This window comes from Pecten maximus, chromosome 9 (genome assembly GCF_902652985.1).
Source record: "Pecten maximus chromosome 9, xPecMax1.1, whole genome shotgun sequence".
Taxonomy (NCBI): Eukaryota; Metazoa; Mollusca; class Bivalvia; order Pectinida; family Pectinidae; genus Pecten; species Pecten maximus.
The window spans coordinates 34,235,338-34,259,069 of record NC_047023.1 but is presented as its reverse complement, the minus strand read 5'-3'; the positions used below and the strand labels follow the sequence as shown (position 1 = coordinate 34,259,069).

Genomic DNA, 23,732 nt, shown 5'->3' with positions numbered 1-23,732 from the left:
ATTTCATTGAATTTGGTTCAGCGGTTTTGGAGAAGTCGAAAATGTGAATTGTTTACGGACGAACGGCGCACGATGCACGACTACGGACAAAAGGTGATTAGAAAAAAAAGGCAAGTTACCTTTTCAGAAAGATCGCGGTGGTTTCCACTGTTAGTGTCTCTGTTAAGAACAATCGCTTCAACTTCAAATGAAATTGTTTTCTTTAAAAAGTCAGAACAGTGATAAATATACCGCACCTACATTTTGTTCTATAGGGAAAAAAACTACTTCATTCATGACTTCAAGCGCAAAAGCACCAAAATGAGATAACCTGTTATATTTGTACGTTTACCAAATGTAAATCGGTTCAACTGTGTTTGTTGTATAGTGTGACGGAAACTTTATTTCTCTTTCCTTCATGCAACATTTTTACAATTTATGGATGCAAATATAAGAAATAAACGTCAATGGGAAGGCACATACGGTAGTAAGAATGCCTTTAGAAATGTGCCCCATCTAACATGTCGGTTATTAGCTGTGTCATACTAACGTCAATGCGGTTAAATGGTCGTTCTCTCCTTAACTGCAAATGCATCATTGATGAAGCAACAGTATTTCCTAAAAGTACGGAAAGAGGACTACATTAATAATAAGGTCTGGTTAGACAACCGTAATTGCCACAACCGATTTCCCGAATCGACGCCGTAATTGTAAAATTATTATCGATTAAACATTTATATTGCACAAATGACACTTATGACACTTATAGTACTAATGTCACTTATGGTACTTATAGTACTAATGTCACTTATGGCACTTATAGTACTAATGACACGTACGACACTTATAGTACTAATGACACTTATGATACTAATGCCATGCATGATACTAATGACATTTATGGCACTTATGGTACTAATGCCACTAATGGTACTTATAGTACTAATGTCACTTATGGTACTTATAGTACTAATGTCACTTATGGTACTTATAGTACTAATGACACTAATGGTACGTATAGTACTAATGACATTTATGGTACTTATGGTACTAATGACACGTATGACACTTATAGTACTAATGACACTTCTGGCACTTATTGTACTAATGACACTTATTGTAGTAATGACACTTATGGTACTTATTATACTAATGACACGTATGACACTTATTTACTAATGACACTTATAGCACTTATTGTACTAATGACACTTATGGTACTAATGACATTTATGATACTAATGACATTTATGAAACTAATAACATTGATGGCACTTATGGTACTAATGTCACTTATGGCACTTATGGTACTAATGACACTTATTGTACTAATGACACTTATTGTACTAATGACATTTATGGCACTTATGGTAATAATGCCACTAATGGCACTTATAGTACTAATGCCACGTATGACACTTATAGTAATAATGACACTAATGGCACTTATTACACTTATGGCACTTATAGTACTAATGACACTTATGGCACTTATTGTACTAATGACACTTATTGTACTTATGACACTTATTGTACTAATGACACTTATGGTACTTATTGTACTAATGACACGTATGACATTTATTTACTAATGACACTTATGGCACTTATTGTACTAATGACACTTATGGTACTAATAGCACTTATGATACTAATGACATTTATGATACTAATAACATTGATGGCACTTATGGTACTAATGTCACTTATGGCACTTATGGTTCTAATGACACTTATTGTACTAATGACACTTATGGTACTTATTGTACTAATGACATTTATGATACTAATGGCATTTATGGCACTTATGGTACTAATGCCACTAATGGCACTTATAGTACTAATGCCACTAATGGCACTTATAGTACTAATGACACGTATGACACTTATAGAAATAATGACACTAATGGCACTTATTACACTTATGGCACTTATAGTACTAATGCCACTTATGGCACTTATTGTACTAATGACATTTATGGTACTTATGATACTAATGACACTTATGGCACTTATTGTACTAATGTCACTTATGGTACTTATAGTACTAATGCCATTAATGGCACTTATAGTACTAATGACACGTATGACACTTATAGTACTAATGACACTAATGGCACTTAATACACTTATGGCACTTATAGTACTAATGACACGTATGACACTTATAGTACTAATGACACTAATGATATTTATTACACTTACGCTACATACAAATGTACAGTAATAATGACACTAATGGTACATATTACACGTATGACACTTACAGTACTTATGACATTTATGATACTTTTGAAAATGATGGTACTGATGGCATCCTGTATCCTTTGATACGTTTATCAGCCAAGGAAGTCGACCGTTATCTTGGTGATCTTTCCGCTGGCGACTTCTCGTGCCTCTACATCCAGCTCCGTTCCATGGTATACCAGTCGCACTGCGATTTTTGTACTCCTGTCTTTGTTTTCGTTTTCAGTTTGTATAGTAACAGTCCCAAGTTTCGTACATCCGGCTTCTGTTACAAACTCTGGAGAACGATTTGACGTCACGTATATGTCGAGAACACCGTAAATGGTCCCCTCACGAATGAAATAGTCCCTCTCAGCGACCTTAGCCCCTACCGCAGCCGTATCCCCTGCGCGTAGGTGAACATCAAACACGTCGTCGACCATTCCATCGAAGATTCGACACGTCTCATTCGAGTGTTTTTCTGGGTTGTAGGGAATTTGCATTGCGATACCATACGTGTTTCTACAAACACGACTAGCAATGGCGTATGGTTCGTGCCCAAAGAGAACAGCACCCTTGAGAATAGCGGACGAAGCGTCTGGAGGGTTTATGACCCGAATGTGGGGAAACATCCGACTAATATTGTCCTTGACGACCGGTGATTCAGAATACCCTCCAACTAACAGTATTGTATCAATACGATTAATGGGTTCCGAATGTAGTAGCTGGATTAGGTGTCCGACGATGTGCGACAGAGACGGGGCAAATAAAGATTCGACCAGCTCCGCGGTTAATACAAGTTTATCTCGCTTCAGACTCAGTTTACCTTTCAATTCATGTTGAGCCAGTCCTTCTGCAAGACTGATACCATGCACGTCAGAATAAAGGTCAACTAAACACGCGGGAATTTTTATCTGCACGGCCACGGTTTGGCTGCATTTAAACATGCGCTTCTTCACCTCAAACTCGGACATAAATTCTATCATTTCCTCTGGGTATTCAACGTGTGCACGCATCATAACCGCTTCCCCTAATGCACTTATGATTAAGTTTGAGAACTCTGAGTCCACCAATGTGCCTCCCCAATATCCCCCTGATGGCGGATGAAGTTCCTGTAGAGTACCGTCCTGACGGACAGTGTGAAAGGTCAAATCAACTGTCCCACCTGAAAACAATCCACACAATAATAAAAAAAAATGTAGTTTACCTATTTGTTAATTATCTTCCTTGATTAACACTACGAAACCTTCCGACAAGTCTACAAAGTCCTGTCGAACAAATATACACATTAAACAGTCACGTCCACCGATCATACATAGTAAAAGGTCCCTCCAACGTTCCTATACAGTAAATAGTCCCGTCCGACGATCATACACAGTAAATAGTCACGTCCGACGATCATACACATTAAATAGTCCGTCCGACAATCATGCACATTAAATAGTCACGTCCGACGATCATACACAGCAAATAGGCATGTCCGACGACCATACACAGTAAATAGTCCCGTCCGACGATCATACACAGTAAATAGTCAGGTCCAACGATCATACACAGTAAACAGTCCCGTCCGACGATCATACACAGCAAATAGTCACGTCCGACGATCATACACATTAAATAGTCACGTCCGACGATCATACACAGTAAATGGTCACGTCCGACGATCATACACAGTAAATAGTCACGTCCGACGATCATACACATTAAATAGTCCGTCCGACAATCATACACATTAAATAGTCACGTCCGACGATCATACACAGTAAATAGTCCCGTCCGACGATCATACACAGTAAATAGTCCCGTTCGACGATCATACACAGTAAATAGTCCCTTTCGACGATCATACACAGTAAATAGTCCCGTCCGACGATCATACACAGTAAATAGTCCCGTTCGACGATCATACACAGTAAATAGTCCCGTCCGACGATCATACATAGTAAATAGTCCCGTCCGACGATCATACACAGTAAATAGTCCCGTCCGACGATCATACACAGTAAATAGTCCCGTTCGACGATCATACACAGTAAATAGTTCCGTCCGACGATCATACACAGTAAATAGTCCCGTTCGACGATCATACACAGTAAATAGTCCCGTCCGACGATCATACACAGCAATTAGTCACGTCCAACGTTCTTACAAAGAAAATAGTCACGTCCAGCGTTCCCACACAGTGAATAGTCAGTCCGACAATCTTACACTCAGTGCCAAAGGCAAATGAAAATCTGCAATATTCTGTCGTTACATTGAGTCTAATTCGACATAAAAACCTGCATTCTGTTTCGGTTTGTAGGCATATGAATGAAATCCCATTGCATGACATGAAAAACCGCACTAACATGCACGTTATTGTTGGTTGATTACACTGTTATAGGGATGCGGCTCGTCATTCTCCAGATACATATGTATCGTGTCAGATTGGGGACAATGTGTACATCATTTCAGACGATAGGTCTACTGAAACGATACTGCCCAATAACAATAATCAGGAGAACCTACATGGGTGCCGTGAATTATCAAAAAATTCGTATTCGTATTCATGCTCATTTCGGTTCATAGTACTATAACCCGAACTGGAAATTTAAGTTGATATATACATGCGTAACATTATGAAAACAATACAAAAACGAGCTTAAAAGCGGTTTGAATTTAGCCCATTGTATGTTACCTCCGAGATCAAGGATCATGTAGCTAGTTCCCGGTCCAAAGTAGTTGAAGTTATCAGATCTATCCGCAACCGGCTGTGTGAGATCCTCACAGCTTCGCGAGATGGCGTTGCTGTCATACACCGGAACATACCGACAGTATAAAGATGCTGCCTCGGGCTCCAGAGCAAGGGTCAGTCGGTCAGCTTCGATTCCCGCCTGAAATAATACAAAAGTCACATTTCTCGCGTAATATTCAAGGTAAAAGAAAGTATCATACGTGTTTTAATTACAATTTACATAGTTACGGACACCATACATCTGTTCTGTCCTAGGACTTGTAAGTGATGTTAGGGACATCATACAGCTATTTTGTCCTAGAACTTGTAAGTGATGTTAGGGACACCATACAGCTATTTTGTCCTATGACTCGTAAGTGATGTTAGGGACGCCATACATCTGTCCTGTTCTAGGACTCGTAAGTGATGCTAGGGACACCATACAGCTGTTTAGTCCTAGGACTCGTAAGTGATGTTAGGGACACCATACAGCTGTTTCGTCCTAGGACTCGTAAGTGATGCTAGGGACACCATACATCTGTCCTGTCCTAGGACTCGTAAGTGATGCTAGGGACACCATACATCTGTCCTGTTCTAGGACTCGTAAGTGATGATAGGGTCACCATACATCTGTCCTGTTCTAGGACTCGTAAGTGATGTTAGGGACACCATACATCTGTCCTGTTCTAGGACTCGTAAGTGATGATAGGGTCACCATACATCTGTCCTGTTCTAGGACTCGTAAGTGATGCTAGGGACACCATACAGCTGTTTTGTCCTAGTACTCGTAAGTGATGCTAGGAACACCATTCATCTGTTTCGTCCTAGGACTCGTAAGTGATGTTAGGGACACCATACAGCTGTTTCGTCCTAGGACTCGTAAGTGATGTTAGGGACACCATGCATCTGTCCTGTTCTAGGACTCGTAAGTGATGCTAGGGACACCATACAACTGTTTTTCTAGGACTCGTAAGTGATGCTAGGGACATCATGCAGCTATTTTGCCCTAGGACTCGTAAGTGATGCTAGGGACACCATACAGCTGTTTTGTCCTCGGACTCGTAAGTGATGCTAGGGACACCATACAACTGTTTTTCTAGGACTCGTAAGTGGTGTTAGGGACATCATACAGCTGTCCTGTCCTAGGACTCGTAAGTGATGCTAGGGACACCGTACATCTGTTCTGTCCCAGGACTCGTAAGTGATGCTAGGGACACCGTACATCTGTTCTGTCCCAGGACTCGTAAGTGATGCTAGGGACACCGTACATCTGTCCTCTCCTAGGACTCGTAAGTGATGCTAGGGACACCGTACATCTGTTCTGTCCCAGGACTCGTAAGTGATGCTAGGGACACCGTACATCTGTTCTGTCCCAGGACTCGTAAGTGATGCTAGGGACACCGTACATCTGTCCTCTCCTAGGACTCGTAAGTGATGCTAGGGACACCGTACATCTGTTCTGTCCCAGGACTCGTAAGTGATGCTAAGAGAGGCGACTGCAAACGTGAAACGGGACTAAAGAAATGTCAAAACCACAACACCAAACGTTCGCTAATACTGATAAATATCCATGCATACATAGCTAGCTACTTGTTTTGCTTACAATTATATAAACAGCTAATACGGCTCTATGAACCAAACGTTCTAAGGATTGAACAAATGACAAACAAGATGTTAGCAGATTTCAATAAGGAATCGGGTGGGTCCAAAAATCAATTAAAACTACATCATACAGTTGTTTCGTCCTTCTTGGACTCGTCAATGATGTTTTAATATAGCCTAAAGTATTGCTACCTGAGACTGAGGCGATATATGTCCATTGACGATCATTGTAGATGTACAATAGCCCATAATTCAGTACATTACATAGTGATGGATTTCGAAAGATGCATCATCGGAGCGGCATGCATGGCTTAACAACATAACAATATGCAATATATAATTTGTACCTGTTCCGCGGCTTTCCGCATGAACTGCTTCGCCTTGTCATGCCAAATAGCAGGCACTGTCAGCACCCAATGTACGTGCTTTCCGTCCAGACACAACTGGTTGTCGATTCCTCTGATACGATCAATGGCGTGCTCTCGTAAATAGCGAATCACAGCCGAGAACACAACTATGGCGGGAACGTGTTTTCCACGAATGTCTGCCAGCATTGTGTTAGCTCTCAATCGCTGTAAGTCATAATACATAGTTTTAAGTGAAAACAAAAAGATTTTTTATTTGCATTAAATAAAACATATTTATATACATTGTTCAACTATCTATGTCCTTAGTTCGTAGACGACTGCACCAACGAACAAGTATGGTAAACCGTAGCCATCTATTGGGTATTGGTCGTGTATATTGCCTATTAAATACCGCATACCTTTTGTACATTTTGCGCATATTGCTCAATCTTGTGTTAACAAAATGGTAATGAATAAAGTACATTTTCACAAATGAATAGCATTTACCCTTTTTATGTTTTTGTCATATTTTTATGAATTTAATCAATTTAGATTATAAATAATTACCATTGTCTTTCGACATACAGACATATATACAACTGTACGGAATTATAGCTGATCATTAATGTATTTAATCACTTTCTCATGATGTGGTCGCTCTTTATAAAATGTAACCACAAAAGTAAAAAAAAAAAGGGATAAAAATCACTCTTGAAGGCCCGATGGGATCTGTGGGAGGAAACATGAGTACAACCAGTAAAAATCCCCGTGGTCGGAAAGAGGGATCATGTCCGATCAGGAAATCGAACCTGACCACCTTGGTGAGGTAAGTGAGTTACTGGACAGTGTGCCACACGACCATCAATTATGGTGATATTATAGTGGCATTGCTACGAACCTCATCTGTATATAGATTCATCTTGAAGCGATGAAAGAAGAAGAATGTAGCCTGTTTTTTAGCCTCTGTCAGTTCTGCATAATCTCGTAAGGCCTCGTACCTGAGAATGATATAAGCATATATAAAATTCGAAAGTCACAACATCTACATTTATCCGACAGCTATTTATAACCTGATGGAACAGTTGTTACACAGCCATTATTAGATTATTATAACAATAATTGAAAAGTAGATTGTCTTGGTCTTCTGATATATAATCTTTCTGGGAAACCATTCTTTCTCTGTTTTAACTAACGTTAATGCCAGTTACAAACAGGATTTAGATTTATACGATAAAACAGTACCCGAATGAAACGACTTGTTGGTTCTTGTTTAGAAGAACGGCGGTCGGTGCCTTTTCAGACAGTCCCACGTTGTGAGTCCACATATTCGTTGAAATTTTTAGACGATCTCTCGCATATTCATGCCGGAAGGAAAACGCGTATCCGGTGTATGTTGTACCAAAGTCGATTGCGACAACCAGAAATCGGTCATTGTGATCTTTCTGCTGAAATATAAGAATAAATATTACGGTTTTTATAATCGTGGAATTAATAGAAAGTACATGTATATTTTAAGTACAATGAATTCAAACAGAAATATAATTTGATTAACTAACTGACATGATTTTGTTTACAATTATCATTTATTCGTTCATATCTGACTTTGCTGCAAATTGCAAATCCAGAAAAAAATTTTATCGTCGACCAAAAAAATAACGTCATTTCTGTTTAAGTTAAGCATTGAAATAGTTTACATTTCCATGCATAACATTTCTACCTAGTATGACACGGATACCATTGCCAAAGAATTGTTAAAAACAACATTTAACATTAAAACCAACTTAAAATACATTTTTGTACATTATTATTTTAGTTTTCTTACTTTATTATGAAGGTCGAGGTGGACGCCAAAAACATGCTGAAATAACATGCTACAAACTATAGTAATATAGTAACAAGCTTTTGTGTTCACGTGGGGGAGGGGTGTGTGATTCACAAAAGGCCACGCGATATTTTACCTGTAGTTTTAGCTCAGGCTTTCGTGTGCGGCCTAGGCCAGGATAAGCGAAAACGACCTTTAAACTTAATATACATGTAATGTCACAAATTATACTAAAACACACCGCTATTTCAAAGATTAAGTATTGTTTTTGTCGAGTTTAATACATAAATTGAATGATAAAGGGATGTTTGTTGACCTCTGTACAAGGTGTCATACCTGTTGTGTGTTTGGGACTGTAGGAGTAGGATCTGGTACGATGGTGGTTAAAGCTAACTCTCCTGTTGTATGATCTGTCCCTTGGTCCTGACGAGACAGACAATTCCCCATGATAAGTCCTTCTGTCCAATCACACCTGTTTCCAATATGTAGTAAACATATATATATCTTCTTATGTTTACCTAAAAAAGACAGTATCCAATATCCGAGTTCAATGCCATCCCTTTCATGTCAATTTCATAGTTTTGCTATCGGTTCGAGTAAAAATCAATTTAAAAATATGTTATGTTGGGCGACTTTAGATAAAGACCGGCAGTTGGCAACGTGCCATATATCACTGATAGGACAAAACAAATAGCAGGCATGCAAAATTACTTTGTTGATAAAATATTTCCGGTTTAAACGGTCAGCTTATCCAAGTTTCCCGGGTGAAGTGTTATCAGCAGTTTGGCAATAGAAGTGGGATTAGAAATTAACAAAGTTTATAGGAAAATATACTCTAATCACATGAATGCTTATTTTCGTTAATGTGTGGCAGTCCCAAGGAGAATTATACGTCGTTTTTAGTTGGTATAGTTTAGATAATGAAAACAAAGAAGCGTTTACCTACACTCCAAATCAGTTTTCTTTGTGTTTGTTAAACTTTCTTGGTAGCACAATGCGGCATGTATGAAGTAAAAATAACAACAGAGAAGATCCATTTTAAACGAAACCGTAATTCTTACGCAAAAAAAGAGAGAGAAAAAAACACTACAAAAACGAGGGCAGATACCAACAACGTTTCATTTGAGGGTTCCATGTTGGAACCAATATGGCCGCCGTTGAAAGATCTTCGAGTCGAATTTCAACAGAAAACGATGAATTTGCATTAGTACATGTTGCATAATATTTAAGGTATTCTCAGCTTTCATGGCGAACTCAACGACGTAAATCGTTATTATTTTGCCGGATTTTACGCCTCTATTCTTTAGGCTATATCCGGGCGAAGTGCGTTTTTTGTCAACAAACACGGGAGAAATGAAAGCGTGTGAAAATAATGATCAAAATTTATAATACTTTCAGTGCACTGTGTGTCAAATGAATCACAAATGCCTAAAAGTATCCATAAGTTATTGATTTGATATCGAGTAGACGACGTTCCTGCGCAGACGGTTTCGTTCAACACAATGACGTTAACGTTAACTAGGCTAACGTTGTAGATAGCAACCAACTGGTCTTTTGCTTGGTTTTAATATAAGTTATACCTGTAAGAAATGGAGAATTTCAAACCACTTACATTGGTTGGTGCCAAAAAATGGAAATTGTGGCATTTTTTTATACGAAAAAACATACACATATTTGGTATTAACATATTGTGTCTTAAATTACCAGTTTAGCGAGTCTTGTCACAATACAATTGCATTTGTAAACTTGGTACCATGTATGTGCATCAGCCAACACATATATTTATCTACACCTGTTTTGTGCTGATGAATAATTGCTGTAGACATATTGATATTGGTATAACATTTTAAATTCATTCATATCCTGTTTATTGTAAAACATCACATATAATTTTGGCATAAAAGTAAAATTATCAAAGAAAATTTATCTTATTTTATATTACTTGTGCCCTATTCATGTATAAATTAAAGTTGTCATTTTCGAAGCAGTCCACATCTTCATCTTGACACAAGCCGACACAAGTACACCGAACAGTTTGGTTTGGTTTATTTTGTTTAACGTCCTATTAACAGCAAAGGTACAATTTTAGGACGGCCCGCCGTGCGTGCGACATGCATGCGTGTGGCTACCCAAAACACGGATACGCACTTGCCACACAGAACAGTAGATATACTTATATGTATATATATATGGGTCAAAGATGCAATGTTAACGGTAATTTCCAAGTTACATTGAATCCTCATTGGGTCCAACCGCGCCTGTCTTGTAAACCCTGGCGTCATGTACAGAGCCTGGCCATCCTATATGGTCAACCACTGTCTGTACAGATATAAAATGTACATTAAAAGCAGGTGTTCATGTTTCATTTCTTTTATGTATTTGGGTTAAAAACATGTTCGTATCATTGAACCTCGTTGAAAATGAATACCCAAGCAACTTTTGATTAGAAAAAAAGATACGTAAACGCCGAACTGAAAGAAAGTTCTTTTAATCTGGTATGAATAAAGCATTATTTAAAAAAAATGTTTTTGTACCTGTAGCACTATAGATTTTTTTTGCTGTTGAAGTAAGAGGTTTTATGAATGCTTGGCTCAGCTATGGAAATGTGCGTCCCGTCAATGGCACCAACATCTCCGGGAAAAGCATTCACCTTATAGATGAATGATGTGGTGTTGAAAATGAAAGGTCTGGACACACGTATAAATGAATGCAGTTTTATTCGGAGACAGAGCATAGATGTTGTTACTCTGACTCCAAGGTAGTCTGACTATACATATACACGTGTACTAATGGATCAATATTTCTGTCTATTTAGATTAAGCATTTCTAAAATAAAACATGTTTCGGTACATTTCGTCCCTTTGTACAGATTGATGGCAGATTAGAAATAATCTGGCTTCATTGATAATAGGGGTAATAAAATTAATCCTTTTCTCTTCTTTGGTGGATACTTCATTAAAGTGTTTATATCATACATGCATACATACATACATGCATCTGCACATGCATACATGCTGTACTGGTCAGTCCTGTCCAGGGCTAAAGCACGGGTCAGAGAATAGATCTTACTCCTCTGCCTCCAAAGGTAGTCTGACTATACATATACACGTGTACTAATGGACCAATATTTCTGTCTATTTAAATTAAGCATTTCTAAAATAAAACATGTTTCCTCTTGAACTTTTCCTGGACCATCTGTCGTCGAGTTCCTTGAAATTTAATTTAAATGTGAAATATAATGAAAGGTATTTTTAAGGGGAGAAGACAAACATACCTCAGATCTCTAAATATCATGGCTTATTAATACTTTTTACTTCTCGACATGTTTGGCGATGCTACTGTATCTATCGAGATTACACAAGGGACGAAAGTGCGGACAACGGATCGCGGTATAGTGTCGACAATCGCGTAGTACGGAACGACAGGGACTGTGAGTGGATTGACAACAGCCGTAGAGTACGGAACACGCATAGTGAGTTTAGGACACGAAATGGAACGGATCGCGGTATGTTTCGTGAAAACGTACGCGGACCGCGGGATCAAAGTGACAATACAGAACAAGGTGACAATAGAGAACAAGGTGACAATAGAGAACATTGTGGTAGAAACTACTACAAACCGCGAAGCAGTGACAAAAGGGGATTCAGGTAGGAACTCTCGCTTGGCGTATGGAATGTAAGTGGCTGGTCACTCAGACAAACAGAGGACAATTTCAAATTTAGACAAACTGTTGTCAATTCCTTAAAATTAGATGTTATTGGTTTATGTGAAACATTTTGGAAAGAACATGATGCTTTAGATATTGATGGTTATGATTGTTACTATAGGAACAGAGATAAGATACATAAAAATGCCAAAAGAGGATCAGGTGGTGTAGCTTTTTTAGTAAAATCTAGCTTAACGAATATTTTTGATATTGAAATTCTAGATGATACACAACAAGACATTTTATGGTTGAAGTTAAGTAATGATATAGAAACATTTTGTCTATGTGTATGCTATTTACCACCGGAAACATCTGTTTATCATGATACGCATGTTTTTTACACCAAATTACTGGAACAAGTGTATATGTATCAAAATGATGGAAAAATTATCGTATTTGGAGATTTTAATGCACGTTGTAATGATGTCCAGGATTTTATTGAGGGTGTAGATAACATACCTCTGAGAGAAATCATTGATGAGCATTCAAATAGGAATGGTGCTTTTTTAATTGAATTTTTGATAGATTGTAATATGTGTATGTTAAATGGGCGAGTAGGTACGCAAGATTTCACGAACATTTCTGTAAAAGGCAGATCTGTGGTTGATTATGTACTTGTGCCACATGAACAATTGTGTTACATCAATAATTTTAAAGTTCACACAATGACAGATCTTGCGTCAAAATTTAAACTTCAAGGATACAAATCTATTCCGGACCACTCCCTGTTGGAATTCTTTTTATCAACAAATACTAGCTCAATTTTATCCAACGAATTCGAAGTGGACAACGCCTTTGGCAGTAAAGCCCCCAGACGTTTTAAAATTGATACAGTGCCAAATAGAGATGATATCTTTGCCGATGAAACCATGAATAAGAAACTTTTAGAAGCAATAGATAGAATTGAGACGATCGTTAATAGTCGTAGAGACGTTAATACAGCGTATTGTGATTTTAAAAATCTTCTTATAGAAGGGATGGAAAGAAAATACAGAGAAATAAAACCGAAAAATGGTAAACAAACTAATCGTAATCGTAAACCTTACTGGAATGAGGAACTACAGAATAAATGGAATAGCGTGTGTGAAGCGGAACATAAATGGAAAAGGTGTAAGAACCGAGAGAAAACAATATTTCGTTTGATGTTTTTACGTAACCGGAAAGAATTCGACCGGACTAATAAAAAGTATAAAAGAATACATCAACGAAGCAAGCAGGATAAAATTCATAGTTTAAGTGAACATGGCAATACTCGAGAATTTTGGAGATCTATTGGAACTCTTGGATTGGCAAATGACCGTAAAAGTGATCCTACATTCCGGATTTGCGATTCCGATAATAATGTAATATCGGACAAGGCCAAAGTACTCGATAAATGGAAGACGGACTTCGAGGGATTATACAACGGTGTAAATGGAATGGATGGATTTGATGATGAATTTCTTGTGTATGCACGTGAACAATCAGAGTATTTAAAAGATTCGGTGGAAAACAATATTGACATTTCGGTGTTGAATGAGGAAATCACTATCGAGGAAGTAAAAAATGCTGTGTTTAGGGCAAATTTAAATAAGTCTGTTGGTGTCGATGAACTTCCAAGTGAGATTTTAAGGAACCAAACTAGCATTGACTTACTTTATAAAATTATTAAATATTGTTTTAGTGAAGGTGAAGTACCCGACGAGTGGCAGTCTAGTATTATTGCACCGATCCCCAAGCCTAAAACTGATAAATTGGATCCATTAACGTACAGACCTATTTCCTTAATATCGATCCCGTGTAAGGTATACGCGGATATTTTAAATCAACGGCTCTATAAATGGCTGGAACGGAACAACATATTAGCTGAGGAACAAAACGGGTTTAGGGAAAAAAGAAGTTGTTTGGACCATTTGTATACATTGACTTCTATTGTTAAGAACAGGAGAATTCAGAGAAAGGACACATTTGTATGTTTTATTGATGCAAAACGGGCGTTTGATAATATTCATCGTGATTTACTGTGGTACAAACTGATGAAGCTTGGAATTACTGGTCCTTTTTTAAACGCTATTAAATCGTTATATACATCTACGAGGAGCGCTATTAAGCTAGGAAATTCTTTAACTGACTTTTTCGATATTAAATTCGGAGCGAAACAAGGCTGTAAATTGTCTCCAACACTTTTTTCTATATATGTTAATGACATTGTCGACGAAATCAACTCTCTGAATTGTGGAACGAGTATAAATGGACAAAATCTAGCAATATTACTATATGCAGATGACATTGCATTAATTGCTGAAGATGAAATAAGTCTACAAAAAATGTTGGATGTTGTTAACTCCTGGTGTCGCAAGTGGAGGATGTCTATAAATACTGAAAAAACCAAAGTTTTACACTTCAGGGGAAAAAATTCACCCAGATCAAACTGCATATTTAAGTGTGGAGATCAACGTATTGATTACGAAACCTCGTACCGTTATCTAGGATTAACGTTTAATGAATTTATGGACTTCAAATATACAGTACAAAATATTACTAAATCAGCGAGCAGGGCACTATCTGCTTTATATACTAAGTTCCTTTCAAGTGGAGGTTTTTCCTTTGATGTATTTGAAAAATTATATCGTAACCTCGTGGAACCTGTACTCTACTACGGTGCTGGAATATGGGGAATATCGAAATGGACACATGTGAAAAATATACAGAATAAGGCGTGTAGATTATTTCTAGGATCTTCGAAAAACTCTTCAAATACAGCAAGTCGAGGCGATATGGGATTCATGTCGACACACCACAAGCAAATTATTGAAGTACTACGTCTACGTCTAAGACTACACGGTGCGGAAGAACCCCGTTTAACTAAAACTATATATAATGCTACAGAACATATTGCTAACTCTTGGAGAAGAAAATGTGACACTATTATACACAGTTTTGGATTATCTGATGTAATGAACAGTCAACGCTCGACTAAATGTAAACTTCGTGATATTAAGCGGATATTGGATAATCGAGACCAGATAGATTGGAGAAATGATCTTTTTAATGATAGTAACCGTGTAAATGGTAATAAGTTGCGTACCTACCGCCTATATAAAAATGAAATTAGTACAAGTTTTTATGTTAAAAATATTAGAAATAGATCACACAGAAGAATTTTATCTAATTTTAGAAGTGGTTCTCTGCCATTAGCTATAGAAACGGGTAGATACGCCAGGCCAATAATTCCTTTACAAGAAAGGAAATGTATATATTGTACATCAAATCATGTTGAGGATGAAACTCACTTTTTTATTGATTGCGATTTTTACTCTGACTTGAGACTTTTAGTTTTTAATAAAGCAGAAGCTAATTTACAGAATTTTAATGCTTTAAACAGCAAAGATAAATTAATATTTCTTATGAAAGAAGATAATTTGCAAAAAGATGTCGCCAGGTTATTGTTTGATATGTACCAAAGAAGACAAAACTTTTTATCTATAAGTCTTAATATTAATTGACACTCAAGATTTTACTGCAGTAGTGTCTCATAAGCCAAATATGGCTGGGTGTTGATGCATTTTAACGTTTTTAATGAAATTATGCTTGTATTTTATGTATATTTTATGTATCAATACGTGACACTTTAATAAACAAACAAACAATCTATCAGAAACTTCCAATCACAATGTTGGAGCAGTGATGTTCAACACCTACATAAACGTTTATGTATAACGTTTTTGTAACCACCGTTGGAATGATCATTAGCCAAAACCATTTCTTTTTAATCTGAGGCATTTAGGAATGACTTGTTGATAGTTTTATTTCTGATCAAACTAACATTTAGTAAATTAAATAATGATATTGTATATTGAAATATGAAACCAGATATTTGAAGAAAGGGGGCGAGTCTTTGGATTTGGCCAGTCTTAAAAAACAATATTAGACCGTTTACAACAGAATGTTCTATTATTGTATTTACTATCATTTTCTTCCTTAACGATTTTGCTGATATCCAGATGATTAAAAAAACGTCTGTCGAAACACTTGCCGGTAATTAAACTGGAATTGTTAATAGCTACATCGAATTTGAATGTGACAAGGTTTACCTAGTAATATTGTGTCGATCGAATGCACCTGCTCTTGTGAACTTTCAACCCGCATTGTTTTGAATTGACTGAAACGGCATAGGAGGACGAGGACTATGTACTGTGGCCTATTTTGCGGCGTTGTGCCGCGTAAGTAGATTTAAATGACCATTTTAAACTACAGTCAAACCTCGTTAACTCGAAGTCGTCGGGATCGTGAAAAACTTCGAGTTATCCGAGTCTTCCAGTTAACCGAGTTTCAAGGTAGACGTGTTGGTATATTATATCTATAAAAATTATTTACATCTCTGCATAAAAACGCATCCTTAACAGAAACACGCCTATTTGATTCCAAATACTAATTATAAAAAATCGTATTTATTATTTATGCTAGACACGACATTTCTAAAAAGTAAATTATATATGATACAATACTATCATATCGTTTTGAAATCCAGTAAGCCAGTATATTTGTGATTGGGAGGCGTGTCCGACATGCCATTTCTAAGTGAGTGAAAGACGAGAAGATTAACACAAAATTTCATCACTTTAAAATCTATTTAAATAATTTCTGTCGTGGTACAAAAATTATATTATCGTTAAAAATCATAAAAAAACCAATATACGAAGTCTGCGGCAAATAATACATACACAAATGTATCGGCACAGATCACGTGTTGACAAGTGCAGTAGCAGCAGGAAATGCACAGTTTATCATAGTTCGATCAGAAACGAAGTCCTGGAATTAATTCACACGTTACCCGGCCATAGTTGTGATTTCAGGTGTGTCGGATAGTTCCGCCTGAACGCACATGGTAACCTAGACAGCTGTACAGAAGCGCCAGCTTGGGTGTAACTTGGGTATAATTATCGCACTGCTTTAATCATCAAAGGGATTATGTAAGTTCTGTTTGTCAACATCAATACTGTTGGATCTTAAAAAAGACGGGTTTTACAGTAAAAATAGATATGTTAAAGGTAATTTAATAACAAAACGAAACAAAAACTGGATATTTCCCGTGCACGAAATTGTAAACAATTTAACCAAGACGTACAAATGTACGATGAGTATTTTGTTGACACATTTTGTTTAAAATTGAAAATGATGTTTTCAACTTCGGGATAACCGGTACATTTTACATAGGTTTTATAATATCGCGACCAATATTTTACTTCGGAATAACCGAGTTTTTCGAATTATCAGAGTTTTTATTACTAAGAAAAAGGATTTTTGCCGGAACCGGAGTAATACTTCGAGTTGAACGGGGTTTTCGAGTTATCCGAGTACGAGTTAACGAAGTCTGACTGTATTATATTCTATCAAGTTCATAAGTGAAAGTAGATGGCATCGTAAAAGGTAGATTGTGTGTTATTTACCAGTTGGCCAGACGATGAACTCCTTCATCATATTCCATTATGGCGATGATGACTCGCGCCTTAGTCCTGGCGATACTACTGACAGTGACATCGAAACGGTCTGCGGCCCTGCTCATGATAGACCGGCACTTTACCAGTGCCATGAATAAGATCTATTAAGATTTCAAAACATCCAGGGACAATCAGATATGCTGGATAGTGTCTGATAGGGTCGGAAGTCTAACACAGTAGTGATAATAATCTATTTGTTAGTTAATCGCATATCATTCTGGCTGTACATCTTTGTTGAAATTTTGAAACTTTGAATATGCTTGATTGCAGCATTTATCATGCCAGCAGATTTATAAATAAAAAAAAAATGAAATTAAAAAAAAAAATGAAATTCAAACAACTCCTGGTCATTCGGAAATGATAATGAAACTCCTGTTCATCATAATATTTGACAATGGTCAGTACATAAAAAGAAATTCGGGTACGTTCGTTTCTTATATTACAAACCGCCGCTGCTGTTTCTACAGTATCGTCATCGTCCTCGTTGAAAAACGACAAAAACGTATAGGACGCTGACGCAATCATTATTATGTCCGCCATGTTGGATTTCGCGTGCGCAGAACGTGATTGGAACGTCATGTACCATTTAGCGAACCCGTTCCTAGTTGGCACAACCGGAACGTTCCGTTAAATGGAACACGCTGCAGGTGATTCGGAAGGTATCTGATTTAGAGAGAGGGAACTCACATACAGTAGTGGTTATAATACTGTCACGGGTATCAGCTCCCTTAAACGATAAGAGGGTTACCAATAGTATTATGTATTAGTAAGCAGTCATAGAAAAGCCTGAGATAGCGAAAACTACACATCTAAGGTATTAGTTATGTAGAAGTAGAAACCGAAACAAATGAGGGTTTCTTATAATTGAAGTTGTTTGCATGTACTGAGCAATATGCTCAGTCACAAAAATCTACAAATCCACCACAACCAACCATAATTGTTACAACAAATATATTCACACTTCTATAACCAAACCATAACATTTACGGCGCAGACACTTACACATCTACTACAACCAAACCTTAGTCTTTACAGCCATACCCTTACACTCTTCACCTACCAAACCATAGGTTTGGCTTGGAATGAACAGAAACGTTTCATCTGAATCTGCACAGAGGAGTTTCCCGAGTAGACCCAATATGACCAAAACATTTTAGAGATATTATGAGAGTATGAATACGGCATCGGGGCAACTGAATATCTTGGTCGAAGATGAACATATTATAAAATATGAACAGTTGTTGATCTGCTCTATAAGGAAAACCTTGAGAGTAGAAGAGGTGCAGGTCGATAGTCCCAGCCAGGAGTGTTGGAGCTGAGATATGTATTCCCGATAATTTTTGTATGGTTTTGAAGTGTATATGCCTGCGTCATCAAGGACATTTAACGTTTTTGGTGAATACGTAGAATTGATAAAGAGCTTATACTCTGTATATTCTGAAAGAGGAAATGACTTGTTGATAAGAGATTTGAATGCAAAACGCAAAGGGCCACTATGGCAGTTTTATACAACTGCAACGTCGGCGTATTTTCATTTTCTTTATTTTTCTTTACTTATTCATTTATGTATTTATTTATTTTCGTACCCATTTAACGACGTACAATGTATCAACAAACTTACTGCTCGTGGCATTTCTTCACGTTTTATCTCCGAGACTGGGAACGGAACACTGATACATCACATAATTGTAGAGCCAATTATATATTTGAAAAGTGTCGACTTGTCAGATCATGTCCATGTGTTGTGCTCGATGAATGCACTAGGAATGGTACCTTACGCTAAAGTAGATCATTTCCTAAAGCTCAATTTGACGAAAGCATTGGCTAATAACTTGAAATTTCCCGTAATTGAAAATCAACTCTAAATGATTTGTTTTTCTTCTACAAAAAGGATCTTTGTGATATTTTGATGGAGAAAGAAAATGTATGCAAATAATATCTGTCATCTCATGAAGTAGACAACGTAACGCATGTTGGAGTGATGTTAGATAATAGATTTGATAGTACTGAACTAAAACTTCGTGCATGTAATACGCTTCGTAGAGGGGCAATGAGTCTAATTCGGCCTAGCTGTCATCCTAGTGCATTAAACCATTTAAAGCATTGTATGGTTTTTAGCTTTGAAATCTGGAAAGGGCAGAAATATTAATGATAAAGAGGTTACAATGCTTTATTGTCAAATCCGTTCATGGTTTTAGACCCGTGATAGGTGTACCGGCCTCCTGGATTAGACAATTATAGATACATCTTATGTTAAATTGTTATTCAGTCGGCTATGCAGATTACATAATACGACACTATTGTCTCGTATAGGTTATTTACAATAGTGTCGGGTATCGTCGGTAGTGTAGCTATACTGACAATTTAACAGATGAATTATGGTATGATATCATTAATATTATTAATATATTTTCCTGTATTAGCTTAACTAACGAATTTACAGATGAATTATGGTATGATATCACTAATAGAAGTAATATATTTTCCTGTATTAGCTAAACTAAAGGAATTTATAGATGAATTATGATGTGATATCATTAATAGTAGTGATACATTGTTCTGTAGTGTAGCTATTCTGACAACTTAATGGACGAATTATAGTGTGATATCATTCATATTAGTGATATATTGTTCTGTAGTGTAGCTCAACTAACGAATTAAGGGACACCGTGCAGACATCGTGGGCGCATCGCACATCATTAAGGTTGTGTTATCCCACAAAAGATATCAGACATTTCATACACTTTTCTTCATAAAATGTCTTATATTTTATATCAGATCTATCATAAAATGAAATATCGTGTGTAATGTATAATACATATATTTCTAATAAGATATCATATATATATCAAATAATATAGATCTATAAGATCTAGTATAAAGTATAATTAGTAAGATATCTGAATCTGATGATATCGGATATAGTTTGATGAGTAACTTGACTTAGCATGCTATAGGGTTGTCATTTTACTACGCTACCGAAATTAAATATGGCTGAATTGATGGTTTCGGGGTATAAGGTACGGTGGTAGTAGAAACCGAAACCGAAACAAACGAGTATTTCACAGAATAGAAACGATCGATAAAGCAAAGGCGTGTACCGGCATGCAATGTCACATCCAATTGGTTATTATATGAATTTATCTATTTCTTATTTCAATACCACAATAAATATCACGGTCTTTAAAATAAAGATATTTGTACTATAGCAGGTGGGTAAATACAATAAGTATCTACGAAAAAGAATACGTAACCTCTTATAATACTAATACATACCTGTACGTGTTGACAGGCAGCAAACCTCAAGGGGACCAGGTATACACGTAGTTAGCGTCTGCGCAGATCGGGGTATACGTGTCGGCATATGTATATCCATTGTCTGTGAGTTATTTGAATAGCTTGAAATACAATATATTTAAAAATAGACCTCTCATTGACTGACGTAGTATAATGCAGTTATATGTATGTATGAATATCGGTCAGTGCTTTGATTCTATCGTATATACACCAGAATAATTACTTGTACCCACAAAGGAGACTCTGTTAAAACTCAATTCAATTCTTTTATTACCTTAGGCCTTTCGGCCCATCGGTAAAATATATATACATACATGTATACATGATACATTTACACAAAATCTCACACTCTACAGTGTACATGTTACATAATACTAAAGCGGTTCACATTTTCCGCCTAGAGTAATGATATGAAATTTCATACATATAATCATTAGATAATACTTTGAATTAATATGTAGTTATATGTACTAAGGTACATGTATATCGCAATTGAACGGTTAATCCTTACACCTGTACAGGTATCAAAATAATGGAACAGGCGGACGAACGGACAGATTGAAGAACATACAAATATCGGACAGAGAGCAGCACTTTGAAAAATACATTGCAGTAATAATGTAGTTACACAATTCTACGTTTATAGGCTTCTGAAATAAATCTTCCTAACAAATTCAATTCTTTCTGACTTCTTGAGTTTAATAATTCGATAACTTTGAGAACTGATGGCTTGTGCCATAAATATTTCTTTATATATTTCTTCCTTTTATCAAAGTATAAGAAGACAGACAAGTAGAAAATGATATTCATCTTCAACATCTAATGAATTACAATTTGGACAATATCTGTAACACCTTTCTATATTCTTGTATCTTCCGGATTCTACAGCTAAATTATGGGCAGATAGACGAAATTTAGAAATCATAATTCTTCGTTGTTTAGGTAATGATTTAGTCAGATAGAATTGTAAGGCCACCTTTTCAACCATATGCCTATAGAGTTCACATTTACTCGAAGTTTATATTAAATTAAATAAATTTTGATTGGCCTGATCTTCAATTCTCTGTTTAATTAGAGGCAAAAGATAAATGTCGGTGGGTGTCTGTCTCGCCCAGACATAACCAAAACCTAGCTCAAATAGTTTTCGTTTTAGAAAAACTAACCGATTTTGCTTAGGACGTTCCTTCTCCGTTTCCCTGTAAAGAAAGTCATACGCCTCAGTTAAGATACAATTATAGGAATTTAATAATTTAAACCAATATTTTAACATCCTAAACAATTGTGTATTAGCTAGCGGTTGGCGACCAAGTTCAATGTATACCATAGCGTTACATGTAGATTTCTTTACACCAAGTAATTTTTTGCAAAATTCCAAATGAATTTTTTCTACTTCAAGCGCTTTATTAATTCCCCATATTTCACAGGCATAAAAAAAAATACTTCCGACATATGTATCAAAAAGGTGCAACATAGTTTTGATATTCAAACTCATATTATTACATTTGGAGCGAAGAGCAAAAAGAGCTTTTCGTCCTTGTTCAGCCCCATGTTTAGACATAAAACTAAATTTATTGTTGAATCGGAACGTTAAATGTTTGGTTTTCTACAGGTAGCACGGGTAAATGACTACAGGTAAAACACAGGTACAATTAATGTGTTGGAGTATAGTGGATCCTACAAATATCTGGGAGTGTGGCTCGACGGCTCGACGAGAATTTATCTCTAAAGAAAGCTGTGTTATAAATATCTAAATCTGCAGGTCGTGTCCTTGGAGCCCTGTATGTATTTAAACAACGTGCATACACAGAGACATACCTGTATGTCGGACTCAACCTGCCTAGATCACATAAACGTGTATTATCATCATTACGAAGTGGTTCGTTACCACTGGCGCTCGAGACAGGTCGGTACGCCAGACCGCCTGTGTTAGTTGAGGACAAACTGTGTTGCTATTGTAACATGAACAAAGTGGAAGATGAACAACATTTTTAATGGTCTGTCCATTATATAATGACATAAGATATGAACTTTTTATAAAAGCAAGGGAAAATATTGATAATTTTAATGAAATGTCACAGGAAACTAAGTTTATTCATCTTAAGAATTGTGAACAACTGCAAAAGGAACTTGCTAAATCTCTCTATAATTCTATGTACAGAAGGAAAAAGTTCACCCACGGTTGATAATGTGAATACTTTATTTCAACAAGTGTTCCGAATATACTCAAATATTATATCCTCCTGAAACTAAATGCCTATATCCTTACATAACAAATTGTGTTGCTTTATTTCAACATATATAGTGATGTTGATAAACTATAAGAGTTTACTCAATTTGAAAAGTACATAGCTTGAATAATATTTCCTTAGAACTGTGAACTAGTTATTTATGTGTTTATCTATAATGTATTTGGATAAAGAAAATGATAAAGAGCAGAGTCATATATATAGTGTCCTCAATACTCTCAAATATATAGTGATGTTGATATTTTGTGTCATAGAGGTTTTGTAGGAAATAAGTACAACATGAATATAATGTCTGACACTAATAACTTGAA

The 23,732-nt window shown here is 36.5% G+C and overlaps 1 protein-coding gene across 2 annotated transcripts; it reads right to left on the bottom strand.

Annotated features, from left to right (window-relative positions):
- Positions 1 to 355: 355 nt before the first annotated feature.
- LOC117334056 (heat shock 70 kDa protein 12A-like) lies at positions 356 to 21,215 on the bottom strand. Of its 2 annotated transcripts, none has more exons than XM_033893489.1 (7): positions 21,155 to 21,215; positions 9,029 to 9,164; positions 8,113 to 8,315; positions 7,769 to 7,868; positions 6,871 to 7,095; positions 4,886 to 5,081; positions 356 to 3,370 (listed from the first exon to the last, which is right to left on the bottom strand). In XM_033893489.1, exons 2-7 carry the CDS (start codon positions 9,137 to 9,139, stop codon positions 2,319 to 2,321), a joined length of 1,887 nt encoding a protein of 628 aa, XP_033749380.1. In that variant the 5' UTR covers positions 9,140 to 9,164; positions 21,155 to 21,215; the 3' UTR covers positions 356 to 2,318. The 2 variants fall into 2 exon arrangements, with proteins under 2 accessions (XP_033749380.1, XP_033749379.1); XM_033893488.1 differs by having other exon boundaries at positions 9,029 to 9,210; positions 21,155 to 21,205.
- Positions 21,216 to 23,732: the final 2,517 nt, after the last annotated feature.